We start from the raw sequence: 14,226 nt of genomic DNA, 5'->3' as shown, positions 1-14,226 counted from the left end.
AGGCAGCAGCCATAAGAAATTTATACACACGGGACAGATTACCAATAAAAGGCTTTCCAGATTTTTTTTAAGGATTCTGCTGACTTTGGAAAGTCTCTAAGGAAGAGCTGTTTATAAAGCAAGGAGGTGGACATTTCAAAGGGAAGGGGTAACTGCTGAGAAAACCCTAATATGGGTTCCCACCAATCCTCCAACAGAACTCCTGCCAAAGGCTTACTTGACAGACCTCAGAGTGTGAGCCAGTACATGCATGTGGAGGTGAAATAAAAATAAGATTAATTTTATTATTCAACCAAGTAAAGATCCTCTCCTGGGTGTTACTTAAGTATAGGAGACTGACATATCTGAGGGACTGCTTCTCCCCTTACATGCCCTGGAGAGCCTTACTCAGCAGAGCAGCATTTGCTGGCTGTCCCCAGCGCAAAAGACATCCACTTAGCCATGACCAGGGCCAGGGCTTTCTCTGTCCTGAGATCAGGGCCTGTAAAACAGAGAAGTCCTGCTAGGGCTTTTTGGGTGAGGCACTGGGTGCCCAATTATTCAGCCTCCCCTGCTGAAGCTCTCCATCTTTGTATGGCCCAGATTAAGAAGATCCCCATAATTTGGGTTACAGCCTAAATTTAGGTTACAGCCTAAACACCTCACCTACTGAGATTAGGTGGGTTTCTGTTTTTGTAAAATTCCTGTTGTGATCCACCTGAGCAGGCTCACAGGGAGGGCAGAATATAAGTCTAAATAAATATGCTACTAAGGATTTATTAAGGAACACAAAATTTAGACAGCTATAGTAAAAACCTTTGGAAGCCAACTTACTGGGGAGTGGACAATAAATTCACATGTCTTTGTCAAATCTTTGGCCAAGAGAGAGCGCCGCATGTCACATCGAAGAGTATACTGCAAGAGAAAAATAGATTAATTTTTGTATCTTGAACAATGAAAAATTGAACACTAATAGACCCTACTCTGTTGACTGAACATCAGAGAAACAGAATTCTTGTTTAGAAGATTTGGGTTCACAAAGAACAATACATCAATGATCAGTTAAAACCATGCTTACTAAAAAATAAGATATACATTTATTTCATGTCATTATATGTCTTCTGAACAATCAATAAGTCTGCCATACAATCATGCTTTAGTCAGGAAGAGACGCAATAACTGTAGAAAGAACACCAAGAGACCGAAGATCAAATATATGAAATAAAATGGGCATGAAACAAGGATTACACGCAATGGACACAATCCACTCAAAGTTCAGGAACATCATGCCCTATTAATTTTAATGGGCAATTTAATTAATTAATTAATTAATATCCATTGTAACAACAATCAAATTGTCTTTCTCTCTTATGTTTAAGCAAATGTATGTACCCTTATGGCATGTTAAAATACTGCGAAACTTGTGAGAAGGATGAATTTCCTCACCTTATGTCAGACGTGTAGTGTCTTCACGTAACCAAAGTGCCCCGCCGTTCGAAATTTGGACTGACCACAAAAACCTAGAGGCACTAACGGGGAAAAGAAAACTGACAGCCAAGCAAATCCGGTGGGCTGGGTTTTTCGCCAAATTCGATTTCGTGCTAAAACACATCCCGGGGTCGAAGAACTTTCTGGCTGATGCACTCTCGCAGCTGCCGCAACACGAGAGCCAAAGGGAGGAACTGGTGGACTCCCTCATTCCCCCGTCAGCGGTGGCGGGGGGGGAGGTGACCACACGGTCGGGAAAGAAAACAGACCCAGAGGGACCCTGGAGTGGGGAGAAACTGAGAGAAGAGGTGGAAAAGGAAGGAGGCGAACTACCCCATGGAGTAGAAAAAGGGGAGGGGGGCTACTGGTACTACCAAGGGAAAATCTATGTGCCCCAGAGCCTCCGACCCGAGATATTGCAGCATTGCCATTGCAATAAACTAGCGGGGCACTTTGGTTACGTGAAGACACTACACTTGGTGAGCAGGCAATTTTGGTGGCCACAAATGAAAAAGGATATCTCTGAGTACGTGGGCTCCTGCCCCATTTGTGTCATGGCTAAAAAGAGGGGGGCAAAACCCCGGGATTACTCCAACCTATCTCGCCTTTGGGCGGTGGTCTCACTAGACTTCATAGCAGAACTCCCGCCGTCCCAGGGGAAGACAGTAATATTGGTGGTAGTGGACACATTTTCTAAGCAGGCGCATTTCATCCCCTGCAAACAGCTCCCCACCGCCAAGAAACTAGCCCACTTATTCTTCCATCACGTGGTCTGGCTACACTCAATTCCCGGAAAAGGTCATTAGCGACCGCGGGCCGCAGTTCGTTGCCAACTTCTGGCGGGAGTTTTGCAAAATGGCGGGGATAGAACAAGGGCTGAGTTCCGCTTACCACCCCCAGACCGACAGACAGAGAGGGTGAACGGGCTTCTGGAACAATATCTGAGGTGCTACGTCAATTATCAACAAACCAATTGGGTGGAGCTCTTGCCCTTTGCCGAGTACGGGTACAATAACAGCATCCACAGCTCCACCAAAGCCTCCCCGTTTCAAATTGTCAACGGGTATGAAGGGAGGCCATTTCCCTCGTTGGCAGACCCTAGCACCACAGCAGCCCCCAGCTCATGCCAGCAATGGTGGGAAGGAATCAGGAAAGGGTGGGGGGTGATACAGGAAAACCTGGAAGCTGCAAAAAAGACCTACAAAGACTATTTTGATAAAAAACACTCCCCCCCAGTGGGAGTTTAAGGTGGGTGAAACAGTGTTCCTGTCCACAAAGAACCTTCTTCTACCACAGGCGTGTCGAAAATTAGCTTACAAGTTCCTGGGGCCATTCAAAATAAAACGAGTAATAACCAGGTCACAGTAGAACTGGAGCTACCTAATATCTTTAGTAAGATCCACCCTGCTTTTCATTGCAGTCTTCTTCGGAAGGACCCTGGAGCCACATCCTGGCACCCCTGCCCTCCAGAGCCACCTCCTATCCAAGTGAAGGGTCAGAGCCACCATGAGGTGCAGGAAATTTTAGACTCCAGGGTCCAGAGGGGAATTCTATACTACCTGGTTCGATGGAAATACTTTCCCCCAAGCTGCGATGAGTGGGTAAAGTCAGGAGAACTGCTAAAGAAATTTTACCTACTGCACCCAGACAAACCCCGGGCAAGAGCTTAGGGGGAGCAGTATGTCAGACGTGTAACTTGCTTGAATCAAACTGTAGCTTAGAGATACTTGACATGACTAACGCCATGATGTATTCAAAGTGACCTCTGCTTTACTAACCATGAGAAATGTAGCAAGCACCTTTCCCCAAAGCATTCTGTAACCTCAAGGAGTAAAATCTCACACCCGGCCTAGAAGCCATCTGTGGTCTTTGAAGTTAACATATCCAAGGTCCCTCTTCCCTGAGAAGGAGATAAGACCCTGGGAAGCGCCGACTGTCTCTGGGTGTGTGAAAAGACTGTATTGTTTCCTGCTTTGAAATGTAGAAAAGGCTGGTTTCAGCCTTGAAGGGCATCAAACTCAATCTGCCTCTTAACTAGCATGTTTGTTCTCAAATAAATGGATTAATTTTGCAACATTATGATCCATCTCTGTTTGAAGTTCCACGTCTTGACACCTTTGGTCCTTTCCCTCCTGCTCATCTAATCTTTCTCCCCCTCCCTTAACAACCTTCCTCTTTGTTTCCCCTTTCCCTCTCTTTCAATCTCCCCCCTGTATTTTACCCCTCCCCGTTTCCCCGCCCTGAGCCTGCCTCGGTGGAAAGGACGGGATACAAATTAATCAAGTAAATAAAAAATAAATAAAATCTATCTGACAATTTGCCACCCTCTCTTTCCCCCTATACTTCTGTGAATATTCCACCCATCTTTCTTTCTTCCTCCTCCCCTATTTACCTTGACCTTTTCAGCTGCAGTCTGACCAATTAGATTCTTTTTAAAGGACAGCTGAGTTGGCAAATATAGAGGGGTGCTAGAGGGCAAAGAAATTCCTTCTCACCCTTTGCTCTCTAGCTGCCAGATCAGCTGTCCTTTTAAAACTTTTAGAAGTCTGGCTTCTAATTGGTCAGACTGAGAGGAGGAACAGTGCAGGAGCAGGTGGGGAAGGAAGTGCAGTATCTCCTTCCCCACCTGCATCCAGTGCTGCTTCTCCCTAATGTCTGATAGATTAGAAGTTGGAAGAAAGTTTTAAAAGTGCAGCAGAGCCAGCAACTAAAGAGACAAGGGTGAGCAGTAGCCTCTTCAGCTACTTTGTTCCTCCAAGTTTGGAGAAAAATCTCCTTTCTCTCAATGTGGGCTCAATCTGCAGATTTTGGTATCTGCAGCTCTACCCACACTTGAGGAATAGATATATAGTGAAATGGGACAAAAAAACCATTTAAAATTCTGGACATAAAAAGGGAGTGGAGGGGACAGAAGAGCCCCTGGTACAGCCTGCTTCAATAAAGTATCATGGCCACTGAACTCTTCTAGAAAATTCCCAGTGCCATGTGCACGAAGATGGTTTTATCATCAGCAGGCATCAAATCACCTAATCTGGAAGTTTATATGAAGTAACTGAACATGAGCTGGCATGTTGTTCACAGATGTTCTGTTTGGAAGGAAGTCTGAATATAAGCTAAGTAAGAACAACCTCATTAAATAAAAGTTGGTATTAGGAATGGAAGTCTGGCAACACAGGGCAGAGGCACTTCATGTGATTTCAGCGGCACTCAAAGCAATAGATTAATAAACATTCTTCTATTGTACCAGGTATTATCCTTTCTTGCACTGACTCTATTAGAAATGGTTTATTAGAAGAGAAGCAGAATGTAGAACCACTAAGATAAAAGTATAATTTTATTTTCTTGTATATTTGTGGTTGTTTAAACCTATACTGATATTAATAGCAAATGTTACACATTCTCTACAAACAGTGCTGGTTTGCCAAAGGGAAAGTTTCTCTTACCTGGATATTGACAAAAACTCCATGGTAAGTTTCATAGAGAACTTTGTTTCCTTTTACCTGCAGCGGAAACTCAAAAGGAATTTCTGTTTTACCACTGGGCAGTTTTCCAGGTTTTACCATTTCTACCGTACTGTTGATAAGCTGGATAGGCTGTGAAAAATGAAACACTGAGATTCAGGAGAATCCAGACTACTCCTAACACACTGCAAATACAAATAATAAATTTTCCTTGAAATACTGAAAATCTGTGTGTCACATGGCTGTGTTAATAATTTCATTTATTGAACTGAAGCATTTTTATATTGTGTGTCAACTGTGAAGGAATAAAAGCCAAACATTAATGATTTCTCAATGATTACATTACAGAATTACTTGTTCTATTTTTTAAAAAAAAACCTAGAAACAAGGCAGTATTAATATATACTATCTTATCACTGTCCAAACAAAATACAGTTGTCTATTCTCCTAACCAATACAACATCAATAGTTGCATTTCTTCCACACTGCCTCATATCATATCATATCATCATTTATTTAATCTTCACAATATTCAAAGATTTGCTATGCCCAGCTCTAAGCGATTTATCATGTTGTGGTTTTGGTTGCATGCTTGGACTAAAAGAGGTCTTGAAGACTGAGTTGGATCACAAACACTGGGTATTGTGAAGAAAGAAATGCAAAGATCTGAATCTACAAAAGCTCTACCAGTGGTGGGTGATTGACTGCTAGTCCCAGATAAAATTCTGGTGGTGGTCTCATGTCAAAAAGACAAGCAAGGAACTTGATTTCATATTGTGCCTTTATTTAATGTATAGGGAGAAGCAATGTACAGCTGTCCACTACCTGTTATAACATTCAGGGGAAAGTAATGCTAAAATAAACAGAATGCCTGAGAGAGAAAAAAAGTTATGGCTTGTGCCTAAAGCTGAATAACCTTGTACTAAGCAATTTTCAGCACTATAGCTATATATGTTAGCTAAAATATTCCAGTATTTTCTCCATGTCAGTTTCACTGTTCAATCATTTGAAAATTCTCGGTTTTAAAATGCCTCAAATGACTATTCAAATATTTTCATAAATAACATGGGAAGTTAAGATTCTTAGATTTACTCTGATCTCTGAAATATACAACTTTGAGGCTATCTGGACAAGTTGGATCCTGTAATACAACATGACAGCAGTGCATAGTTGTGGATCTTTCCTGTAATCCCCTCCCTACAGCAGTCCTTTTCAACCCCGGGAAAAATAACCATCATGCCACTTCAGAGGCTACAATATCGAGGGGGCAAGGAACTAAATTGGCTTTTATTTCTATTATGTCAGCACAGCTGTGCTGACTGAAGAGAGGGCAGAGGCCTCCCTTCCTACTTCAGCCTGCAAAACTGTGAATATTTCATTTTCCCAGTAGTACAAAAGTGTGCTGGGGAGAGAGAAACACAGGAAAGATCTATGATTTTTGTATCCACATATCACAGAATCCAACCTAAGGAAAGATGAAACATTTCTATGAATTCTGAAGCCTGGTACTTGGTACATTTATGGAATTCAGAAGTATAAATGTTTTCATTTGCTGTAACATAAACTGCATGTATCCACAACTCTTGAGAAAATGTTGCAAACTGCTGTTCCCTATGTTACCATTGCACATGCCTTAAATTTTGTTATCTAAAAAGAAAAAAAGTTGAAGGCAGAAAACAAATTCAGTAGTTAAAAATGTACATCATTTGGACAAAAACACTCATACAAATTTCATTACATTCATTTCCAAAGGAGGGAAAAAATCACAAGAGTTCCTCTAGTGCTCCTGAAAATTGAAAAAGTCATTGGCCCTTGCATCTCTGAAGTCCAAAGGCTTCAATATTACATCTACCAACACCAAATCAAAAAGTTTTTTTATCTCATTGAAAAGCTGCCTTTTAAACTATCACCAAGTTACAGCCCCAAAAAGCAGAAACCAACCAGTCTTTCCCACAGATGTTTTAAATTGTACTTGGATATATAGGTTAATGAAAGCTTGCTGTAACCGGTATTTTCTTTAGTAATTTTACCTTAACGGAATTGTAGAAGGCTTCAAACACACCAACACTTTTGGCACTGAGTTGTAAGTTTACAGATCCTTCCATTGTTAAAGAGATTCCTTGGTGCTGGACTGAATCTTTACTTGTTATGACCACCACTCCACTGAGAACTTCCTAAATTTGGGGGGGGGGGGGGTTTGCGGAGTGAACACACACAAAAAAATTAACTTTTTTTTATTTCACTGGCAATCAAAGGCTGCTACTATAATGTAAAACCATTGTTGTTTGTCACTCTGTTTCATTTCTTACTACTATACAACACTGCTACATTGTCAAATAACTAGCATATTCATTAGAAAATGTGGAGCCACTTCATTCACAAGGTTCTTTTGTATATTCTGGGATTCTTCTGGATGAAAGATGAAATACATGAAAAACTGATAGCTTTGGTGTTTGTCATTGTTGTTGCACAGCTTCCTAAGAAAATAAATCCCAGGTATTACCAAGAGTAGGATTTATAATTAAAAAGAGTTTTTTTCTGTAGCTTATTCTGTAGGATATCTTTGTATTTCATTTTGTCAATAGCACTAAATAAACTACAAGTCTAGTGGTACCTTAAAAACAATTTTATATGAACTTTTTGTGAGTAACCCACAAAATTCTTTGGATGCTCTGTTCTCAAATCATTTAAAACAGTATCACAAATACGGTAACTACATCCCTCGCCTTGTTTACATGTAAAGAATGAGAAATAAACTACAAGTTCCACAGGAAATTTGTGGGTTTATTCCCTTTTTAACACTTTGAAACTGCCCCCGAACCAGGCTGCTTTAAAGAGTATCAGGAAATCCAGTCACAGACCTCTTATATCGGGATGCCAAACATGTCACCCTCAGGATGCACCTAGCCTGTGGAGGGCACAAATCCAGCTCCCTAGCAACTTCCTTCTCCTGCTGTCTTTGCAGGGCTGCTCCTGCTGCTGCACTGTCACTTGCTTTTTCCCCAGCTCCTTTGGTGGCTTTTTGCTTCCTGCCTCTTTCACAGAGAAAGAGAGCACTCCATGGCTGCTTCCTGTGGGAGAGGTACAAAAACAAGCCTCTCTCTTTCACAGACACACATACACACAGAGCTTCTGCTTTCTTCTCTTGGATTGCTTCTCCTCTTTTGGAGAGGAAGATAGGGAGAGGGAAGGGAGAGAGAAAAAAATTGGAGTCCCATGGTAGGTTTAAGACCAACAACATTTTATTCCAGGTATCGGCTTTTGTGTGAAAGCACAGTTCTTTGGAGGGAGGGGAGACTGGATTCTTCTGACAAGCACAATGAACATTGAAGAAATTATTTTGGCTTATTCTGAATTTTAAAAAAGACTGGATTTCTCTGTTTCTATCTGGATTGATTTTCTTTCAAAAAGATCCTGATTAGGAATTAGAACACTTGGACTGGTCCTTATATCTTGGAGAGTGCAGTGATATCAGATGCCAAATGATAATATCACACCTTGGTAATGAGACAGGAAAACTTGCTCTCATTTCAGTCCAGGAGGATGGTTGGCTTGAGCTTCACTATCAGGACTGATGAACCTACCAACAGGCAGTTTCATATCTCCCAAATTTGCAACCCGCCATGCCAAATGCAGCCTGTCAACCACGTATGATAACTCAATGAGACCTTCAGAAATCTCCTGTATATTGGCTTGCCAGAGACTGGGAAAGGGAGAGAAAGGATCAGTCTCCTCCGGTCATACAAGATATGTACAGCTGAATTCACACCTCAGCTTTTCACCTCTTCCATCTGAGAAGAATGCTGCAATATGCAACCATCATCTATGCTCTTGGATTTTCAAGCCAGACTACTATGTCACACTTTCAAAGATTCATATTTCATAAGAATTCTACGTTTTTAGTAATGGTGATACCTAGCCTCCTGAGAGTAATATGAACAATCCACAGTATGTCAAACAAAAACAAAAACTACTGTGCACAAGAATTTGAAAAATAAACTTGTTTACAATTTTGAAAGATTCAGTTCTATTATTTCATAAAGCAATACAAACTGCATACATTCTTCACTACAGAAAAAATTGTGTTTCCAAACTCAGTGATTTTACATCTGTTGTTTCTCAGAATCACTTTGAAATTTACAACATAGTGCTAGGTGCAAATCTGATACAAGTCCGTTGGAGTTAACACAACTTGCTCCAGGAATTAAAATTTCCACAAGTAATAATCACGACACTTCCGCTAGCTCAGGATATTCACAAACAGGTTTTCTCAGAAGCCATTTCAAAGTACACATCCAAGTATTCATATCATTCACTTTCCAATGCACAGCATCAATAGTAACAAAGTTACATGTGCCGAAAAAGAGAACTTTGTTATTATTGATGCTGTGCATTGGAAAGTGAATGATATGACTACTTGGATGTGCACTTTGGAATGACTCCTGAGGAAACTTGTTTGTGAAACACTATCCTGAGCTAACAGAAGTGTCAAGGAGTGATTATTTACTTGCGGAAATTTTCGTTCCTGGAGCAAGTTGTGTTAACTCCAACAGACTTGTACCAGATTTGAGCCTAGCACTTTGTTGTGAATTTCAAAGTGACTCTGAGAAACAACAGGTGTAAAATCACTGAGTTTGGAAACGGACAATTTTTTCTGTAGTGAAGAATGTATGCAGTTTGTATTGTTTTATGAAATAATAGAATTGAATCTTTCAAAATTGTAAACAAGTTTATTTTTCAAACTCTTGTGCACAGTAGTTTTTGTTTTTCTATCAACCTCCTTATAGCAGTAGGTCACTAGAAATGCATTATAAGAGTGTCCCAGCATCTTTACTGGCTTCCAGCTATCATCTAACCATTACATGAAAGCTGCTTTAAGAATAAACCTCTGAAACACTGGGGTTTAACATGCCACTAGAGACCACATACTCCCCTACATCCCTCTGAGATCTCTCATACTAGTATCTCTTGAATACTTCTCTGTATGGGCAAAACTTCATAAACACTGACAGCAGTGTGTTCAGTCACCATTTCATAACATCTCAAACTTTTCTTTCTGTACAACTCATTAAAGGCTGAGCTTTGCTCTAAAATAGTGGTACACTTACATTTGGATTGGCTTTTAGAGGCAGAAACTGCACTGAATAGTGAAGACTTGCTGGGGTTTTTTGTACTTTGCCTTTTAATTTATTACATCAATTCAGAAGTAGTCATAATGCAGTACAGTAACAGTAACTTAATCATTTTTCTTCTTGTAAATCCACCAAGCCTGTAAAAGCAGTCCTATAAGTGGTGCCAAAGCCAATTTTAGATAATTTTTTTAAAGGACTAAGACAGATGCTTGTAAGATTGTAAATAGCACTGAATATAGAGAAAGCAACTCCCCCCTTTGCTGTCCCTAGCAGAGTCTAGTAAGACAGCCTATAGTCTGTAATAGATCAGTAAATTGTTTTGTACCTTTATGAAGAAGCCTTATGGGAAATGTAGTTTCGATAACTTTGCAGGTCATGTGATATCACATTAGCTCACTCACTGGTTCAAGTTAAGAGTCAGGGAAAACTCAGTTTATTGCCCTTTTCCTTTGTCCTGATCTCATCAGCAGCAAAGAAATGCACAAAAACAAAATCTTCCACCACAAGATTTGAGAAAATAAGCTCTACCCTTATGCAAGACAAACTGTATTATCCAGCCTGCTTACAGAACATGAGTTCTAACCTTTACCTTTCTGCAATAGAATAAAATCAGTTTTTCTATTACTACTTACTTTCTGCAATTTATGCACTGGCACTATCTGGCAAAATAGACTTGATCCACTCTGGTCTAGAATCAGAATAACCTATCGGGCATAATACTAAAAAAAGTAACCTAACTCAGTAGATTTAAGGGGGGAAAAAAACCCTCTTCACACAACATTTATGCTGGACTCTACAGAAAATTACCCTCCAAGTAATTTTCTTCAGGCCATGCAGAAGCAATCTTCTCCAGCGCAGCTTGCTTTCTCTGGTGCCAGAAACTTCTGTTAGTGGAATTCCAACATATTTCAGTGAACCCCAATGAGACAAAAGACAAAAGAAGTGAGCTCTGTAACATAAGACTGCCTCCACAATGCCCAGAGAGATGTGTGCACGGAGCAAAGGCATAAAATCCAAGTCATAATCAATGCTCCCTCTAAGCCAGGGCTGTCGAACTCATTTGTTATGAGGGCTGGATCTGACATAAATTAGGTAGCAGAGATATAAATTTTATAATGGACACAGACAAACACAATTTAAGATTTTTCTTTTTTTAAAAAAAACTTAAAATAAAACATGCTTAAAGCACTAGCACTCATTGGTCTTAAAGGTGCTTTCTTTGTATCTCTCCCATGGAATCCAGGGAACTAGGCAAAGGAAGCTCTGGCTTTTTCCTTCTTCCTCAGGGGACCAGGACAGGGAGGAACCTCAGTCAATAGAAGGAAGAGAGGCTTGGCTCAGTAGCTCTGCTGTGCAATTGAAAGAGCCTGGCAATGCAAACTCTGCCTTCCCCTCTTCCTCCCCAAAGGAGGAGCCTCAGCCAATGGAGAAAATAGAGACTTTGCTCTGTAGCTGCTGTGCGATTGAGCAAGCCTGGAAAAGCAAGCTGTGATGCAGAAGGAAGCAAGAGAAGGAAGCAGATGACAGCCAGTTGCTTGGGGGCCTGAGTTGGCCCCCAGACAACATGCTTGACACCCCTACTCTAAGCCGTGAGCAAAAATTCTACTTCGTGAGCTACTGGCATTCAAGTTATGAGCTGCTGCATAAATTAGTTTGTTCTGGGGCTATTTTTCTAGAGCCAAGACAAAAATGCGTGAGCCGGAGGCCAAAAATCTGTGAGCTAGCTCACACTAACTCAGCTTAGAGGAAACACTGGTCATAATTAATTTATAAATTGTCATAAGATGTGGTGATGGCCAACTAATGCAGAGGTTTTTAAAACAGCTCTATCTTGTATTAATTATCTATGGCCTTCAGCTGAGAAAGCTCTGCATATAGCATCTAACTGGTATATGTGGGAAACAAAATGCTAGACAACTCAGGTCTTGTTCTAAATAATAATGCAAGACCTGTCTATTACATGCTGGTAACTAAAATAATACAATGCCACCTTTGGTTGAAAAGTATTTTGTAGGCAATTCTCTCCCCCCCTCCCCCCCGAACAGTAGACAATACAATAAAATGGTATGTCTAGCCCTAGATACTGGTATGCAAGCCAAGCCCTTAAAAACACTAGATGTGAGTAAGAAACAGACTTGACACTGGTATGCTAAGTCCTCCCCCATCCCCGAACAGCCTTGTTCATACAACCCTCTACGCAGTCTGAAATAAGGCAGGACAGGGGCTAAGCTCCTCATCTACTAACATTTGTGGCAGGGTATGAGCTTTGATTAATCACGAAAATTCATACTCTGCCACAAATGTGTTAATCTTTCAGGTGTAACTGGGCTTGCTCTTTTCTCCTGCTACAGACAAACACAGCTACCCATCTTGATCTATCCTTATCTACTCTTCATGAAAATCGCGTTATCATCCCACCCGAAACAAGGCCACAATTCCATAGGGGTCCCAAATCCCCCGCTAGGCCTGGAGACCCCCGATTTGGAGCCTCCTCCTCCCGCTGGCCATAAAAGGGAAAGCGGGGGGGGAGGGGGAGAACGGCAGCCCTTCCCACCCAGCCCCCATCGCAGCAGCCAGAGCTCTTCCGTTTTCTCAGGCTGCTTCCCGCCCCCAGTCAGCTGGCCGGTGAAGGGAGGGGAGCCCAGCCACGCCCCCAAAGGACCATGTGCCTTTGCACCTCCGGAGGTGAGTGAGTTCTGTCTCCTGCATCAGATTTCCCAGAAAGGGGGGGGGGCGGGGGGAGGGGGTGGAGAGGGAAACGTCTTCTCATAGGGTATAATGGGGAATTGATCTGGAGGTTTCGGGGGCCCTGGGGGAGCTGTTTTTTGAGGTAGAGGCACCAAATTTTCAATATAGTATCTAGTGCCTCTCCCCAAAGTATCCCCCAAATTTCAAAACGATTGGACCAGGGGGTCCAATTCTATGAGCCCCAAAAGAAGGTGCCCTTATCCTTCATTATTTCCTATGGAAGGAAGACATTTAAAAAGGTGTGCTGTCCCTTTAAATGTGATGGCCAGAACTCTCTTGGAGTTCAATTATGCTTGTCACACTCTTGTTCCTGGCTCCGCCCCAATGTCTCCTGGCTCCACCCCCAAAGTCCCCAGATATTTCTTAAATTGGACTTGGCAACCCTACAATTCCACGATGACTAGTTTAGCAGTAACCTCCGCCGAGAAAAGCAGAAAACAGCATAAGCATTCACGTAATTGCCCCGTAAGGAAACGAGCAGCTTCCCCACTCAGTCGCTGAATTCTCTCGCCTCTCCTTTCACACCTCCACGCCCTTCGCACACACCAGCATTCTCCTCCCGCCCCTCCTTCGCTGCAGCTTACCCCGCAATGATACACCTTGTTAGCCCGCTTAATTTTGACATCCAGCATAGTCCCCATCTTCGCCCCTTCCCGTGCCCTCTCGGAGGAGTCAGCAGCACCCAACCACGTGATTCCTCCAAAATTCTTTCCGGGACGGAAAACGCGAAGGGAAGTTGAGCTTTTCATTTCCGCTTTTGGGCTGCCTTCCCCCACTCTCTGGTTTCCCTTGCTTTTCCCGAAAGTGGATAGTATCCGGGTCAGTAACGTTCCACCTTAAAGGGTCGTTCATTAAAAAGTGGATGGGTCATACATAATTCCAATGGCAGATTTTATGCTCCGCCCTGAACTTTTCCGACTTTTTTTAGTTCGTGCCTTGCAATAGAGATACAGGGGATGCTGTGAGCTCTTCGCTGCCTATTTCGTTTTGCTACAAAAACTATGCAATGGAGAAAACAAAAGGAAAAATGACATGGGGATTCCTCAGTCTTCCCAAAAAACTTCATCTGAATAGATTTAACGTCAAGTCTCAGGCAGTTTTATACGCGTATTATTTGTGCCGTTTAAACGACGCCTGGCCCTCATTGCATGCTGGGAAATATGCAGTGTTTTTTGTTTTAAACCGGGTGGTATTATCGGCTAGGTCTTGCGTTCCCTGTAGTAACGATGAGGAGCATTTCACTTGCGAACCCGGTGGTTCCAATAAGGTGCCATAAACTTCTGCTTCAGATAAATTTTAGGGTGATTTTTGGCATACAAATAGAGACGTTGTTTTTACGGGAGCTTTTGATCCACAATAGCTGTCGCAATGACCCCAGATGTATAAAGTTATCTGATTAGTACAGCAGGTGTACTTAG

The 14,226-nt window shown here is 41.9% G+C and overlaps 1 protein-coding gene across 1 annotated transcript in view; it reads right to left on the bottom strand.

The window, feature by feature from the left end:
* The window catches only part of VPS26C (VPS26 endosomal protein sorting factor C), a 28,440-nt gene extending 14,823 nt beyond the window's left edge, over positions 1-13,617 (bottom strand). The window contains exons 1-4 of the mRNA XM_060234267.1: positions 13,393-13,617; positions 6,959-7,102; positions 4,911-5,060; positions 814-894 (exon numbers count right to left, since the gene is read on the bottom strand). Coding sequence (XP_060090250.1) covers positions 814-894; positions 4,911-5,060; positions 6,959-7,102; positions 13,393-13,557 — 540 coding nt within the window. The 5' untranslated portion in view covers positions 13,558-13,617. The remainder of the gene's footprint in view (positions 1-813; positions 895-4,910; positions 5,061-6,958; positions 7,103-13,392) is intronic.
* Positions 13,618-14,226: the final 609 nt, after the last annotated feature.

The sequence above is a fragment of the Heteronotia binoei genome, chromosome 3 (genome assembly GCF_032191835.1).
Source record: "Heteronotia binoei isolate CCM8104 ecotype False Entrance Well chromosome 3, APGP_CSIRO_Hbin_v1, whole genome shotgun sequence".
Taxonomy (NCBI): Eukaryota; Metazoa; Chordata; class Lepidosauria; order Squamata; family Gekkonidae; genus Heteronotia; species Heteronotia binoei.
The sequence above is the reverse complement of the archived record's forward strand: the minus strand, read 5'-3'. Positions and strand labels throughout refer to the sequence as shown.